At 40.8% G+C, this 18200-nt stretch overlaps 1 protein-coding gene across 2 annotated transcripts in view; it reads right to left on the reverse strand.

Annotated features, from left to right (window-relative positions):
• Window positions 1-16470, reverse strand: part of LOC120546734 (CD2-associated protein) — an 89032-nt gene extending 72562 nt beyond the window's left edge. Inside the window, exon 1 of one of the 2 annotated variants that reach the window (XM_039781890.1) lies at window positions 16063-16470. In XM_039781890.1, coding sequence (XP_039637824.1) covers window positions 16063-16066 — 4 coding nt within the window. In that variant the 5' untranslated portion in view covers window positions 16067-16470. The remainder of the gene's footprint in view (window positions 1-16062) is intronic. The other variant, XM_039781889.1, reaches the window with a different exon arrangement.
• Window positions 16471-18200: the final 1730 nt, after the last annotated feature.

The following is an 18200-nucleotide window of genomic DNA, read 5'->3' on the forward strand; positions in this document are numbered from 1 at the left end:
GAGGACCATCTTCTCATAGACTTAAAAACGTGTTCCCTCAGCTATTAATACATTCATAGGAAGTAGTTGATCCCAAGACCAGTAACATATTACATTAAATGAAGCATCTGAATGTGCACTGCATTCATTTAAAAGCAGGGAGTTGTTTAATACCGACTGGAAACAACAGCTGGCCCTCTGGTAGCCAACATTGTGTATGGTTGCAGCCAATAACCCCACCACAGCCAGTCGGTGCAGTGATTTAAACTTGCGTAATGTTACTGGGTGCCTCGGTAGCGCACCTGGTAGAGCATGTGCCCCTTTCATATCTAAGCTGTCCTATCTAATAAAGGCATACAAATGCCACACACACTCAAAAAAAAGAAATAATAAAAAGAATTATAATAATAAACTTGCATGTTACTGTGAATAACATCTGTTGGAAAGTGGCAGAAGGATAGACAAATCTGCCAGCTGACTGGTGTGATGTACTGTCTTACTGATTAGTAAGCACTGACAGTGAAAGCACAGCTGTATAGGTTGATCTGCAGTCGCCTTTAACGACAAATGAAGGTAGTCTGTGTGTACAAGTTATTCAGTTATTTTACGGGTGTACAAGTGAGAGGCCACCACAGTACTCTTGGCTTATTTACCTCCACCTACAACCTGGAATGTTTCATATTTTAAACCTTTGTTTAGGGGGCCGGCCAGACTCAAATAAGTTCCTTTAAAGATTTTGATTAACCGATTAACTGAGCTTTGGGGGTAAGAATGGTGCATTAATGCAGTGATTGCAAAATGTCACTGTGTCTGGGACACTTCCCCTAGTAGTCAGACTCTGGCTCATCCTACTGAATGAGTGATGGGTGTTGACCTGTGAAATACCAGCAGTGGACAAAGTCTTCTTGGTTTGTTCCTTAGAGGAAATGGCTTTGTAAATACATTAAAAGCAGCCAAAAACAGGCAAAGTACAGGTGGTGTCTGTGTGTGTGTGTGTGTGTGTGTGTGTGTGTGTGTGTGTGTGTGTGTGTGTGTGTGTGTGTGTGTGTGTGTGTGTGTGTGTGTGTGTATGTGTGTGTGTGTGTGTGTGTGTGGAGGAGCAAACTTCCTTCCTCCTTCACTGCAGTCAGGCGGCAGCAGGGCAATTCTGGCCTAAATAGTTTGATTGGCTTATAAAGTGGCCCAGGGGGTAAAAGAACTGAGACTACTCATGAGAAACAAAGGGAACACAACTATCCAAGGTCTAAGCACATAAGGGCCTTCAATCAGGATATTCCCTGGGGTTTTCGCTCATGTTGGAGAATTACTTTGTTCATCCAGTGCTGGACACCGGTCCCAGGAAGAGCTACATTGCCTTAACTTACCAGCTCATTATTACGTTTTTCCAGCCAAGTACATTGCATGTGTTTTTGAATGCAAGTAAGATGTTAATTGAATAAATGAACGTGGAAAAAGCCAACAGCTTCCATTTCTAAAGCAGGAAGCTGAGTGGCTTCTCTCCCTGGATAGCTTTAGTAAATGTATCAGTGTGGATGTGGGTCAGCAGGTCTGCTTAGTCATTCATGGCCTACATGATGTCAGGCTGTACAAAAGGGCTGTCAAAATTGTTCAAAAACAAAAAACATTCTATAATTCCTTCCAACTAAAACTGAACCCTTGAAAGACATAGATTTGAACCATTCAAATATCTAGTGTTAAAGATCCACATACCTACACATTACAAAATAAAAAATAAATAAAATAACGTCCAATATCATAAAACTTAATGTAAAGACCGTAGACTTCAGGGTTTTCCCTAGGTTTCTGGAGGGCTAAGGTGCTGTGGTAGTGTTAAACAACAACTGTGGACAAGGCAGGTGGGGAATCGTTACCTTTAGGGCTGCAGCTATCGATTATTTGAAAGGGTAACTACCGTTTAACGTAACCTAGGGCTGTGCAATTAATTGAATTTCGATTTCAATTTCGGCTCCCAACAATCACCAAAATCGAGAAAAAAACGATTATTTTGCCATGTTCTGTTTTGCAAGAACACTCTTATTTTGTCTTGTGTTCTGAAACACATGCGCACATCCGCCCCTCCCGAAGCCAGTCAGGGATCAGTAGTATACTGTCTATAGACGTTGTATTCACTTACTGTTTAAAACTTTTTCCAGCTTAGTGGGGGTGCATAGACATACTGCTCAAAAGCAACATGAAAAAACATAGAAATGTTCCCTCAGCATTTAGTTTTGTTGTTAAACTGTATGGAAATGAGCATGGACGTTAAATCACCTGTTTCACATAAGGTTACTCTAAGGTACCGTCTATGTGCTGGATTTTTAGCTAGCAAATAAGCCCACTGACGACGTGATATTTTGGCACAATGTTTAGTAATGACAGTAGTAGTGGTCATAGTGAGTGAACATGTGATGTCAGATGCACATTGTGTTAGGTCTGTGGAACTGTTCATTAGCTGTGTAACGTTATGTGTGATATCTGTAAAGCTGAACCGACTCACAGTAGTAAAACAGATTTTATTCTGATCCAAAGACTCTTTCTGTGAGATAAAGGACACTAACAGATTATACCCTGGACACTATCCATTATATCAAATTGTTAATGAGTAATCGTGTCAAATAATCGTGATTTCAATATTGACCAAAATAATCGTGATTATTATTTTTTCCATAATCGAGCAGCCCTAACGTAACCTATGTTTTTGTGTTTAAGTGACTGATGGGAACAACAATCTTTGACATTGGTCCAGTATTAAGTGAGATCACTGCAGTTGGCAGCAGCGCAACAAGCTACAGTGTAAGTTAATAGAAAATTTTTTTTTAAAACATACGCAAAAATTGTGTTCGCTAAACCATGTAAATAAACAGTACTTTTAGCATCGTAAAATACACTTCATTCAAAGTCGAAAGAAACAAAATAAAACTATGAAAAGCCGTTTTGGGTCGTCTTTCCACTTTTCCAATAAACACATAGTTTACAGTTTTACATGTGAAAATATGTTGGCTCTATACACGCTAAAAGTATTGCTCTTTTTTTTTTTTTTTTTTTTTTTTTAAATGGTGTCTGGTGGGTTTAGCGATATCGACTTAAGAGCGGTTTCTAGTTCTAAAAGGTCTCGCTCTGAAGGGATCCTTTCCATAATGTTGTCAGAAACTATGTGTCACTAGCGTAATGTCTGTTTCAGAGCATCAGAGAGAAGCGCAAGCATTCAATTGGCCCCGAAATTAGGCACCAAAATCTGCGTTGCTATTCGCTCTGGTAGATAGCGGTCGTTAAGGCATCGGTGCCATATTAGCACCGGGTCTCTGTACCCAACCCTATCCTATTATTGAGCGACATACGATTCTATCCACAGCCTTCATAAACAACATCATAGGGCCCAGCAGCAGCCACGACCACGCTGCAAGAGCTGTTCTGTTATCCTGCCACAAATGCAGAAATAGGTCAAAAAGCTAAGAGCCAAAAGCACTACGGCCAAATGCGCATTCACTAAATGGTGTGCCGTCAAGCAAATGATGAGAATAGAGCAAGAGTCAAAAGCCTGTGCAAGAATGAGATGAGATACTAACCCTGGACGATAATACGTGTCTGAGAACGTGAAATTTGATGTGTGTTAAAATGCAATTGCTTCTTTCTATAACCGTTTTTAGCACTAAGAAAAATAATGGTGATGGGAACAGAGTTCAAGACCCGTTTCATCACTTATCCAACAGGTTTTAGGCACCGACTGAATTGCCTTTTACTTCTAATAAGTAAGTAATTAAGTACATTTAATATCGTGAAATTACTTTTGATACTTAACTACAGTAAATATCAGATACTTTAAGACTTTTACTCAAGTAATATTGTAAAAGTTGACTTAAACTTCTACCAAAGTCATTTTCTGGTAAGATACTTGTACTTTTACTCAAGTGTTGCTTTCAAGTACTTTATACAAGACTGGTATTTGTACCAGCATCAAACATTTCTGAACGATACCCAGCCCTAAATACTGGCATGAGTAACAATCTCCCTCCACCACAGAGACTTCAGCAGCCTCTCCTGCTTCTTGTGGGTCACTGATATGGACTGAGATATGAAATGACTAAAAACATTCCCGTGCATTGGCCTAAACACTGTGTCTGACCGATTGATATGAAGATAAAGAAAGAGTGTCTAACATCTGCTTCCTATTGCTAAATTCACTTCGAGACTGATACAAACCACACTGCCAAGTTCCTTCCTGGTGGTTTAGTTGACACTGCCCACAGGTTTACCAACCACCAGGAACAAAAGGGAAACTGAAGTCGACTATCTCCGATGCGTGTGTCAAAGGAGCGGTGAGAGATAACGAGAGAAAGGAGTGGAAGAGAGGGAAAAAAAAGAATACACACAAGCAAACAATGGGAAACCTATCTTTCTGATTAACAGTGGCATGACACCTAGGCCTTGGGGAGTAGCAGCTGAGGATTCCCGACATATCTGCAGCAGCTGTGAGACACATGAGCGAAAAGAGGAGAGAGAGAGAGATGCTCGAAAGCTAAAAAGGAGTCCCTCCAAAACCCTTTGGGCTGAGTCCCTGTACGCGCCGTCTCCTCTGCGGACACACACTTCGCCCGCAACTTGCTGCCGAGTTGTGACAGTAGTCCGTGAGGAAAGCAAAGCGATGAATGGATTGGAAGGGGGATCAAGGCAAGCTTTACGTTGGATAGCCAGTGTCTCCCCTAGGACTTTTTTCGTCAGAGAAGGGATTGTTTGTACACCGTTGTAGATGTCGAATTACGTTTTGTAAATGCTTTCAAACTTATCATAATGCAGACTTTTATTGGACATGGGAACAAGAAGCCTCAGTGGCATGAGTCACATCCTGCCTGGGAGCATTTTATCCTCCTGGGCTTCTGGAAAAATTGCTGGAGATTATTGATGTCCCTAATGTAAGGTCATTTCCTAAGGTAACCAACACTATTAGCGGTTGCCATAGTACAATAAATCAAATCACAGAAAACATAGCCTAGTAAAAACCCACACCATCTAGGCATAGGCCCAACGCAGGGTTTCCGTTATCTGGTAGTTACCGATTTTATACCGGGGGAAATCTGTTGAAGTCTGACATATTTCACTTTAGTGCCGCCACTATGTAAACCCCAAGATATCACAGTTAGGAATTTCATTAAATTCAGTCAATTTCAAGATATGTGTAATGGCAGAAAAACCATTAGAACAATTCTTTTTCTCGCACATGTCCATCAAACTGGAATATATACTATATTTGTCAAATTATTGTCTCTCTAAAATAACCGTTTTCAGTGAAATTGAAGTATTTTGGACATTTTAGCTTTCTTTCTTCTAACCACAGTCAGTACGTTTACATGCACAGCAGTAACCGGGCTAACCGGTTAAGTGAATAACCGGGTTATGCCAGTTCTTCCCGTATACATGAGCGGGGGGAGAATGGGGAGAATGACCGGAGTAACTCCACCTCCTGTACAGTAGGTGGCACAGACGCTCAAACCGATCATAGCCCGGTTAAGGGGTATACATGAAGGGATACCCCGGTTACTAGGGCTGTAGCGATACACTAATCTCACGATACGATACACGATATTCAGCTCACGATACGATATATATATATCACGATATTCAGACAACGATACGATTCGATATAATTCGATACACTTACGATACACTTACATCATTTTCTGAAAGATTTAAAAGGGGACAGAGTGATTTTGGTGACATCTTGTGAGTAATTCCATTTACTTGGATTTAATTAATTGAACTGAAAACATCAATTACACAATATATGTCTCTGACTGGACAGAGAGTCTACAGCAGGGATCATCAACATATTTTTTCAGAATTTTTCTAAGCACTCTGGTGGCCGGACTTTCAAATAAAGAAAATAAAATGAATTTATACCTAATACGCCTATTCTTTTTCACTTTCTTACTGAATTAATGCTATTTTTTTTATTTTTTTACATGTATTATTGTGAGCAAACTCCTAAAAAACATGGAAACTCCATAATGATAACTGGCTCTTTAACTAGAAAAAGATCTCAGACTAGGAGGCAGTTCACTGAGGAGTGATGGTTAAAGTCTGTGATTATGGAAACATTATTGTAGTATGCAGCATCCTGATTGGTGGAAATGCTTGCAGAAAGAAAGGCTGTTGTCAGGTAAACATGTCACTGTCAAAGAGGCTGAAGCGAAACGTTGACGTGGAAAAGCCAGAATCCCAGCTTTAATGATGAATGGACTGATAAGCAGGCTATGCACTCGTCATGTATGCCTCATTTGCAATGAAACGATGTTGTTGCAAAATAATACAACCAGCATCATCATCATCACTCGAACATAACGATCGCGTCATTCACGTGCATATTAAGTAGCTCCAGATTGTCCGCTCTAGCGGAGAGTTTGGTTTGTTCAGCCAGCAGTGAGGTTTACAAGAATTTGTCAAGATTTCCAGATTCCCGGCAACCTAAGATAAACAGTTAGACTAAAAACCGACAGCTTTTGTTTTAGCTTGTTTGTAAAAAATTCGCTATTTGCGTAAAACAGCGAGGTGGACTGAGCAGATTGAAATATCGCTTTCTACATGTTTATGCCGGTCTACACAGGTGAGTGCATTGATAAGTATTGACTTTCTACTCACAAAGGTTTAATTGTAGCCTATTTACAGAAAAGAGACTAGCGTGAGTTCATCCGCCCCAGCAGCCGTTGGTAATCCTCTCTGTATCGTCCCCTGTCAGGTGCTGCGTGTTTTAACCTTTAACCCACACACATCTCGGCTGAGCTGTGTGTGTGTTTTAACGCACAAACATCTCGGCTGAGCTGTGTGTGTGTTTTAACACACACACATCTCGGCTCAGCCGTGTGTGTGGAGCTCGGGCATCGCTGTACAGAATCCCGGCATGTGAATAGAGATGTAAATACAGGGGGCTGGGTTTTTGCTCTAAATGCTTGAAATGATAAATAACAGAACACATTTTTTCCTCTTTACATTTTGTGAATTCATGATTATTCTGCGGGCCAGACTAAAAGCTTTGGCGGCAGGCCACCAGTTGACGTTGGCTGCTCTACAGCAACACTGGCGGCTAGCTGACCAAATCGCTCTTCCTGCAATGTGAACGGGGGTAAACACGGGGGATTTGAATTATGTATCGATACTCACGGCTTAAAAATCGATACCTTCTTGGGGGAAAAAATATCGATTTATATCGCAGAATCGATACAATTAATCAGCCTTACCGGTTAATGAAGGAGTTCTCTGTTAACCGGTTATTAGAACTCCGATTTTAACCGGGGTAAGGGGTTTACATAGTGTTTGAGAAATCGGGGTATGGCCTTAACTCGAATACAATCGTTTTAGTGTTTTAGAGCAGTGTTTCTCAAATGGGGGTACGTGTACCCCCTAGGGGTACTTTGGAGGACCGCAGGGGGTACGTGAGATATTTAACAAAATGTTTAATAGTTACAAGGCTGTTGTCCAGAACATTGTTCCTCTTTATGTAGACTTTGTTTTTTTTCTACCAAAAATTGTGACATTTTTGTCGCCTTCTTTGGACCTATTCTTGCTTTTCCTTCCTTCTACTGTCCTTCTACTTTTTTCGAAGTTATGTCACTGTTTTTGAAGTTTTGATACTATTTTCGACCCATTCTTGCCTTACTTCCTTTCTTCTTTCTACCATCTTTTTTACAGTTTTTGTCTCCTTTTCTCATCAGCATTTAAATGTTTTTTTTTCCAGTTACAAGGCTGTTGTTTAGTAAATCTATCGCTGACAGCGCTGTACTGTTCCTCTTTATATAGACTTTTTTTTTTTTTTACCAAAAATGATTAGCGCTGGTCTTGGCTTAAAGAAACAATTCAAAAAGGGGTACATTAATGAAAAAAGTTTGACAACCACTGTTTTAGAGTGTCAATCTACCAAACTCACGCAGCGGTTAAGATTTTAAATTAAGTGAGTAGGTAAAAAATTTCAGTTTCACTAGACATATTTGCAAGGCTTAGATTCATTCTTTTGATTTTCTATGTGTTCTCTTTACTTTCAAGAGTAGCAATCAAACAGAGAGTGCACGACATATTTGAAAGTGACTTCCGGTCTGTGTGCTGGGTTGAGGTTCAGCAGGAGGAACGGAACTGTCAGCTTATTGTTTTTCCTCTCCTCACACAATGCTTCCAGGTAAAGAGTATGCACAATACGGGTCTTATATAAGCCAATGACAGACAGGAGGATATAATGGGTGGAGGGAGAGGGGGGGGGAGAGGAAGGAAGGAAGAGAAAGAAAAGGGGGGTGGGGGAAATACTCAGGGCCACGCAGGCAAGCTGACTGCCAGGCAGACAAGTCTAAATCAGTATGCTCTCTGTGCTTCTCTCGGTCACTCACACACACAATCATCAAAGAGGAAACTCATAACTGCATTCCTTCCCACCGGTCTGAGAGGTAGCGGATAGGAAGGGCAAAGTGTTACCAAAGAAAATGGAAGCCTTGCGAAGTCTCCTTCTCCTGTTCCCTTCCTTTCACCCTGTCCCCCTTCTATTCCTTCTCTTCCCTCTTTTTTTTTTCTTTATTCCTTCTCTTTGTGTCCCTTTTCCCTTTCTGCTCTTTTTTTTTTTTTTTCCTTTCCATTTCTTTCTTTTTATTTTTTTTTTCTCTTTCTGTATATATATATGTATTTTTTTCTCTTTTTTTTTTTTTTTTTTATTTCTGTATGTCTGTATATGTATATATGTGTATGTATGTATGTGTGTATGTATGTATGTGTGTATGTGTGTGTGTGCAGGATTGGGATTCTGATTAAATCAAATTTTTAAGTCAAAGTTATATATATATATATATATATATATATATATTCAAAATTAAATGATTTATTAAAAATGTAATAACAATATGACAAAAAACACCACTGGATGGGAAAAGGGTAGTTTCCGATTACTTTGAATGCACCACGATGCTGGCGAGGCTGAGTCTGTGTTGTTTTTCACACAACGGCAGCTACAGGCTGGTGTTACAATCCTCTCCAGTGAAATACAGACACACTTTTACAACGTTTAGCTGTCAGCATTTTAACCGTGTTTACTCCAGCTGCTAGCTAACGGTAGGCTAACGTTACCTGCCGCCGAGTGTAGGGTTAACTAGCGTCCCTGTGCGGCGATGTTTCAGTTCCCTCTAACATCTGTTTTCGGAGCATCAGAGAGAAGCGCGGGCATTTAAGTGGCACCTAAATAAGGCAGCGAAATCTGCGTTGCTATTCGGTCCGGTAGATAAAGGGTCGTTAAGGCACCGGTGCCGTATTAGCACCGGGGCTCGGGACCCCCACAAAAATAAAAAGTCATTGGATCTACACCATTCACGTGGATGACATTTTCCCATTCAAAACGGCGATTTTCGCCGAAAAGCGACTAGTTTGCAGGTATGACAACAACGAGCACAGCTCCTCACTCCAGCACAACACCCCACTTCACAAAGTCAAACACAGTGCCTACTATCTATCTATCTATCTATCTATCTATCTATCTATCTATCTAAAATTACTCTTCAGGTTCCCAGCTTTCAGAAGCTGTAAACCATGTGTCTGTTGACCCGTTACTGCCCCAAACATCCCTTGTCCCCAAATGTAATATGTATATTAGGGCTGCAACAACGAATCGATAAAATTCGATTAAAAAAGTTGGCAACGATTTTTAATTATCGATTCGTTGTGTCGCGCGACTATTACGCCACTCAGTCGCGGAGATAACTTTTTTTTTTTGTTGAGCGTAGCGAAAGAAAAGAAAAAAAAGAGCAGAGCGGGGGTAGAGGAAATACGGAGAGAGACCGGAGAGACCCGTAACTGAAACACACGGCGGAGGAAGAGAAATCAGTACGACCTAAGTCCTCCAAGGTGTGGGAGCATTTCACACTAAATAAATCGAAAACGTGTTAATTGCAAAATAAGCAAAAGCGACGCGGCATGGCACGGGCGCACCACGGTGAAGAGTCAGCACTTAAAAACATCAACATGTTGGAGTCCTTGATGAGGAGGAAGGGAGTTCAACAGCACGGTAAAGTCACTACACAATCCTACTTCTGTTCCGGTTTGAAGTGAGGAACGTACCGTCCCTCCAGTAGCTCTGGTGCTGGTGTGGCGTTTACTCGTTATCCAGCTTCACAAGCATGACAAGCTAGCGTTAGCTCGTTAATAACAGTAGTAAAGCAGGGGTGGTGTAGTTCGCAAGACTAAAAACACGTTTTTATTCACTCGCCTTTCTTGGCCCATTCATTTTTCAATCTGTTGTCATATATATTCTGTGCTTTGTCCCATATCAGTTATTGTTGACAAATATATTTGTGTGCGTTGTATAAATGAACTTGCACTTACTACAATGATGGTAATAATTTAACGAATAAGCTTCAAGTGTGTGTGTGTGTGTCTTATGTCTGTATCTGCTCTTTGGTTACTTACCTTTACACAACTATTAACTAAAACAACAAGTATGTATTGAGTTGATGTAAATTAATGCTTTTGTTTTTTTATCCGATTCATCGATTAATCGAAAAAATTGACAGATTAATCGATTATTTAAATAATCTATATATATATATATATATATATATATATATATGTATGTATGTTTGCCACTCAGGGGAGAGTGGGGACTTCTACATTAAATCAAATTTTAAATGCAAAAGGTGGCTGGTGTAAAGATGCCTAAAAAAAAAAAAAGAAGACCCTTCATTGTCTTCATCCGTCATTCTGGATCCACTGAAATGTCCGGCTGCTACTGAGTTTGGCATTACCTTAAGCAGGTTTAGATGAGATGTGAAAAATGTATGCATATTGTTGAATGATTATGACCTAAGGACAGTACAGTACGCTTGCCGAGGTAGTCAATGTTACACTACTTGCCCGCCGCTGTTTTTCTTTTTTTATAGAAGAAAAATGAATTGATGAATAACAAATCTGTAACACCGGTGTTGTCCCTAGTTTAAAATGTCCTCACCGTGGCAGCCCTACAGTATAGCTGTAGTGACATGGAAGATTCAGTTTATCATGAAAAGAGCAGTTCACACATTTCAGGACAGTGATCGATGCGTGTGGATTTCAATACACTCATTCAGGTGTAGGCCTACAGCTCGATAATAATGATGCCTCATTAATCAGTGTTCAATTTGAGAAGTTTGTGATATCTAGTTGTTTTCACCTGTGATGCAAAATTACATGATGTATAATGATACATACATGTTACCCAGATTATCTTTTATTTATTTTTTTATTGATAGGACAGCTCAGATATGAAAGGGGAGAGAGAGGGGGAAGACATGCAGGAAACCGTCACAGGTCGGACTCGAACCCAGGACCTTCTGTGTCGAGGAATAAACCTCTACGTACGTGCGCCTGCTCGGCCCTGCTCTACCAACTGAGCTAACCGGCCACTTAACTAGATACATCTTAACCAGAGTGGGTTCATTTTATTACAAATACACAGATTAACCAGACTAGATAAACTGACCTTCATTGGGCCTAACAAAAATAATTGTTTGGTTTCCAACCGACCCTGTCAATTTATGTGCGACCCAGATTTATTTTATGAGCTTGGGGAAGAAATGATACGAATTAATTAAATACACAAATAAAAAGTTTGAGGCAAACTATAATTACATTTTTGTACAGCACTCTTGCGATGCAAGATGCCTGTTGTCCCCCAGCAACGCTGGAAGAGGACCCGATTGTCGCCGCAGCGGCACTTAACGTTGGCGTGTCCAGTTTTACGGCAGCAGCGTGCGGATGGCGCCTTCAAGCAGCCGGCTCACCGGCTAGCTACAGCGCCGCCGGGGAGCTTCAACACGTTAAACAGGGCCGATGAAACCACTCATGAACTATATGTTGTGTTTAATGTCGTTCAAGAGGATGGCAACGTAGCAAACACGATCAAATGAAAGGTAGACACCCTTTAGAGTGCTCTAACGTTACAGCAAGTCCCTGGGGCTCAATGGAGGTGGCTAACAGCAGTGAAGCTAATGACAACTTCACAATACAATACAAGCGTTGCATTATGGAAGATAGACGGGGTTCTGAACAGCGATGCCCGCGCAAGACCAAAACAGATACAGATGTGGCTACTTAAAGCTACATTGTGTAAGAATTACTCCCATCTAGCGTTGAGCTCACATATGGCGATCAACTCTCTCTCGCCACGCAGTATTGCAGCTACAGTAGCCTTCACGCTTCAAAAAGTGAAGGTGTACAAAAGGCCGTCTATCAGCTGTCATTGTTGGAGTTCATGCATTCTCTTAATACATCCATGAGTTCATGTCGGAGAGTGGCGCGGACCCCAAGGTCCGGAGGATAATTAACTAGTTGGGATTTGGTGTGTGCCTCCAAAGCAGCTCCAATGTTCACTCCTTTTCCGGTCTCTTGCTCTTTTCAATATCCATTTTCTTTTTCTGGGCGAAGAAGAAGACGACTCCCGTTCCTGAAATTTGGATTTTGAGTATGTGTGGTCCCCCATGTTTCCTTCTTCAAACTTGCCGGGGGCCGGGAAGCGACGATACCCATTAGCAGCAGCTGTGAGTCGAAAACGCAAAAGGCGGAGCAGTATAGCCTGCATGTCCCTTACCGGCTAACGCATTTCAAGATGCCGCATCATTATGGAGCGTCTACCTCAGTTCATGCAAACGCAAATGTAAAATTCCAAGCTAATAGGAATACTTGAAATTGATGGTGGTGGTCAATATTCATGAAAAAGGACAAGTTTGTGAAGGGCAATACAGATTTTGGTAATGAACAACTACAAATGTTACACACTGGGGCTTTAATATGCACGTGAATGACGCCTCACCATGTTTTCAATTTACTAAGCGAACACTGTACATGTAGTAACAGGTAGGCTATGTTATGAAAAAATAGGAGTATCCATCGCTACTGTAAAGGAAAAAAAATTCCTACCTATCCCTTGCTGCCACTGGGGAAAAAATTAAATAAAATTCCCTATCGACCCATGACCTCAACTGACAACCAACCAGAACCAAACTATATATTTTTTTTTAATGCCCTGGGTTAAATTAAAACTACAGTGGGAAGTCAAACAAGAACCACAAGCTGATAAATATTGGTTTAGGCCAGCCAGGTTAATATTCAATCAGACATTCTGGCACACGTCCAGTCTTTGTTTCAGAGGTTCTATGGAAACCTGCAGTGAAGTTTGGCTAGTGAAATAGATAAGGAACTGGTGGGCCTAGGGGTTTAAGAAGTTGTCCATGTAGCCCAATCAAAATGTCGCCAGTTCATGTCTTGCTGGGGACCTTTGTTGCATGTTGTCCCTGCTCTTTCTCCCCCTCATTTCCTTTCTCCTTTGTACCAATTGCTATCAAAATAAGAAAAGGGAAAAATTACCAAAAAAACACAACACAAAACTGAAAAATGAGGTAGAGGGGAAGACCAGACGAAAGCACCAGTATTTCCAAGCACTTGATGCAACACAGCTAAATTCCAGTTTGTGGATTTTAGTCAACCAGTAGCAGGACCCATGTAGCCTAAGCTAAGTTCAGAGAAAGCAAACACAGAATGTGACACACACACACACACGACATGTTCAAACACAGCTGAGATATCCTGAGAGATGAGCCAGCTGAGTAGAAGGCATACCAAAGAGAAGAACAATGCATTACATGTGAACCTAGTGTCCTGTGTGTGGACACTAGGTATGAAGCCTGTTTTGTTGGATTCTCATATGGAGTGATTGTCAGATATTTTAGGTATGTATGAGAAATCGGGCGATCAGCTTTACTTGTGGGCTCACATTCTTAAGAACTCCTCGGCTTGTTGTCCGATTACCGCCTGCAATGTTTTTGCTATTCTCTTTGCTTATCCAGCGCAGTGTTAGTTTCATATGTCGCATACAGCCTCACTGTGGTGCATCACTGTACTATTCCTTGCTAAGTGTAAGCAACACAGTTCATGCAAAGCCGTTTTTTTGGTTTTTTTAAACAGTTCTCTGAATTACAATGACAAAAAGCACCATCTGCAACCTTACACATGTGAAGGCTAAGCGAGGCTAGGCTGAAACCTGTTTTACAACATAGCAAAGTTGTTGTTTATTTATAACAAGTCCTACTGCACACAACCACACAAACCACAGACACATATAGCGAGACGCAGTGGGCTGGTGTCATGATACAGTAAAGACGTTTGCAATTTACAGACATAGGCGCAGATCAGAGCATTTCCTCTACACTCCGTCTGCAGGACCACCACAACAACCACTTTCCGTGCAACATGGCATCACGACTTTGCGTAAACATACACGCCACTTTCCTAAAGCCAAATGGCGTGTTATCTGTACACATTTTGAGCTATCAACACCGGCCGCTGCACATTGCGTTTCGATATTTTTTATTTTTAAACACTATTTAAAAACACATTTCCTTCTGCATTTCCTTTCCCTGCTCTCCTCCGTCTCCTTGTCACTTGTGTCTCGCTCACACAGACACACACACACACACAGCATGGTGTTTGGTGTTTTTAGCCCCCAACGTCGTCTTCCAGGCAGTGCGGCAATGGTTATAGTTAGGGTTAAGGTGAGGGTAAGCTGCCTGTAAGGCAACGTTGGAGGCTTAAAACACCATCGAGCCCACCGTGCACACAGTATCTGTCTCCATCAAGGAGAGAAGACGGCTGGCGAAATTCACAAGTTCACGAAAGGTTGGTATCTATCTCGTGAACACCTTTACACAATCACACATTCACAATCACCGACCCGACTCTTAGCAAACAAGCGATTGCGCCTGCGTTAGAAAGTTAACTAGTCGCAAGTTTGCGGTAAAATGCAGTTGGGTTGTCGCGGTCAAAACACTATATAGCAGCTGTGAATCAAATAAACATATTATAAATAGTGTTATGTCATTTTTTTTACTCTTACACTGAATGTTTGCTGCTTCAATCCAGATGAGTATTGAAAAGTATTTTCCGCGACTGAAAAAGGCACGTGTTGAGGATGAGGACCAGCCTGAACCGGAGCTATCGGTCTGAAACAGAGCTCAACAGTCCCACCAGTGGAATTAGTTACGTTATTAATTTGTTTACAATATTTTCAGGCTTCAACCAGTGAAAGACAGGATCAGGGAGAGAAAGAGATAGATTCGTCAGGCGTTGAAGTAGGAGGACAGCATCCAACACCGTGTCCCAAAAATAAGTATATACGAAGGGTTGTCATTGGCGTGTCATACATACGCCACTTTATGAGAGCAGTCTGCTCTGTGACAAAATTCAAACGAGCATTATCCACTCATTGTTCAACTTGTGCATATCACATCAAGTAACAACAACCCTCTTTGGTTGTTACTACAGAGTTTTAAGTTTGGCAGTGGAAGTTTAGTTTACATCCATCACATTGAGAATCAGGCCATTTTAATACACAGTTGTTAGGTTAATGGATGGGGTCATGGGTTCACATCAAAGAGCACCTTGGTGCGTTTAGTCCAGTGTTAAGTGGTGACAAGCAAAGCATTACATGCATTTCATTATGGGAATTTACAGTAAAACTGTCAGTGTCACGGAAAGAATGTCAAGACACACTGTGTGTACAATAAAATTGACGTATTGCACACTTACATCAGAACTAAAGCAAATTACAAAAGGGGAAATTAACCTATAACGTTACTATATCATAAGAAGCTATCTTAATGTCTGGAGTTTCCAGTCTGTGGAGTTTGTCCGACACATTTAGTCCCAATTCTGGATTACAGAGCACAGCCAGGCGAGAACAAACTGGGAATTTCAATCAACTTGCTAAAGTTACAGTATAGGCCATGTTGACATCAGCTTTGACGTAACGTTAGCTCATGTTAACATTAGCTAGACATGCAGCCAAATCCAAAAGGATGGAGGTGGCGTTATCCAGTTAACCAGGCAGCTATTTGGCTAGGCTAACTAGCTAGCTAAAAGGCTTGCTAACTTTAACTCCCTGCTGGCAAACGGTGATAGCATGATTTATGTCACTGACATTTGGTTGGATACCTTACGTGTGTTCGACTTGCTTTGTATATTGGATCGAAAAAAGGAACAGTTAACATACAACGTTAAGCTAAAGACAACATAAGCGCCACATCATGGAAAACTCACCCATTCCTGTCTTCGCACCGCCTCGCTATCCAATGTTTGGAATCTCGTACAGCCTCACTGCTAGCTTCCGTCTAGCCAAGTAGGTGTACAATCAACAACAAAGTGTTTTTAGTCGATTCACTGCCGGAAAACTATTAAAGTGAGCGGTATATCCATTCGTCCTTGCCCCAGCAGCAGCCCCAGCAGCAGCAGCAGCAGAAAGCAGCCTCAGCAGCAGCGTCCCCAGTTCTCTCTTGGTGGTGCTTCAACAGTATTGGGCAGGAAGTTAACCAGGAGTCTCCACCTTTCTTGGACTTGGACTTTCGTTGCTTATGGCTTGCCGCTGCCACCACCACCAAAATACTAAATAGCAGGAAACTTCGCGATGTTTCAACCAGGACAGTCCCGCGAGAGGAATGTTTAATGGAATGTTGATCCCCCTCCCTCCTCTTGTATTATTGGCCCACTCAGCAAGTACAGTAACTACTGTACGGGTGGGCGCGTGCGTGTGTGTGCGAGCGAGACTTACTTCACTCACTATTGCTCCTCCCAACTATTGTGACATTTGTGGTTGTTTGTTACTGAACCACCGGTCATTAGGGTTTGAGGAACTGATAATGGCCTTAATACCCATAAGTCTTTATCGTGGATGACACTGCATGATTGACTGGAGACTAGGGCTGCTCCCTCTTAGTCGATTAGTCGACTAATCGGTCGTTTTGGTCTTAGTCAACTTAGATTTCTTTTTTTTCTTTTTTTCCTGCTGAATGACTTATTAACAAGAAACATACAAGCACATCTCTGGTAAACCCAATAATTAAAGTGGTGCTTTTGCATGATTCTTTGCGGAGAAACTCAGATTTACAGATCTGTTGATTAAATCAACTAATCGATTAGTCGATTCAACTGAATGAGTGTAGTCGACTAAGAATTTCTTCAATCGAGCACAGCCCTACTGGAGACTGCTTCTGTCCAGACGAGAGTGCCAAGGTTTGTGTTGCTTGAGGAGAATATATTCAAGTCAGTTCAATTAAAAAAAAAAAAAGAATGACTTCATTTGAGCTCTTTCATGTGTTACCAATAACATGCAGAAATGAAAAGTTAACAAAAAAAGTCAAGATACATTCAAAGTGCACGGTGCACCAAAAAAGAAATAATATATACGATTTTACAATAAGGCTTTATTGATCCCAGAGGGGAAATTCACATTACAGCAGCACAGAAACAATCTGAACGATAAGAAAACAGGTAAAAGATATATTTGAATGAAATCAACAAAATAAAATAAGATTTTTTAGAAGCTACATACATTACAATACCTTAGGCTATATGTCTGATTTGTGCAAATGTTTGTGAAAAAGAAGTCCAGTAGTCCAACATGTGTGAACTATATACATACAGTATATAGTTTAAGCATATGAATAAGTTGTACAATAGGCTTTACATAATAATACCTGGATTATATAATGTTATATATAATATCTGTGGAGTTTATGTAATAGACACACACAATATAGTTATATTACAATACTATTACGCAAATAGAAATGGAAGAGAATACTATTATATAGTGTATAGTGTAATATAAGAGCAGAAAAAAACTATTTGTAACTAGAATCAAAAGACAGCAGAGTCCATGCAGGTTTGTATATTGTAACTGTAATGAGGTCTGAGAGGTAGATTAGTGTGAGGCCCTGTGGTTTTTTTGGTCAGGGTGAGAATCAAAGCTGCTATATCAGTCAGTTAAATCTCCCAGTATTCTGGCTCCACAACATTATTTAGTTATTTTAGTAACAAGTTGACACTGAAAAGGATGCAAAATTTCCTTCACCCCAGTCTTCTAATTTCCCCTCTTGATTTCTCCCTCTCTGTGTTTCCGTTAAATCCATTTCCGGATAGGATCATAGGATAGGATCTTCCCTGTCTGCTAAGTGACAACCTATTTTATACACCTTATGGTGACAACATGCTATTTACTTCACTTCATTTACACCACACCCAAAACAATGTGATTGCTGAGAAAGAAAGTCAGTAGACAAAATGATACAAAAACCAATCATACACCTAAGCCTGAAAAATGTAAAAAAATATTTGCTTGTAAACAGGGGGAAATGATTCTGATATATTCTTTTTACACGGGTAAAAATAACATCAGAAGT

The sequence above is a fragment of the Perca fluviatilis genome, chromosome 18 (genome assembly GCF_010015445.1).
Source record: "Perca fluviatilis chromosome 18, GENO_Pfluv_1.0, whole genome shotgun sequence".
NCBI classification, from domain to species: domain Eukaryota; kingdom Metazoa; phylum Chordata; class Actinopteri; order Perciformes; family Percidae; genus Perca; species Perca fluviatilis.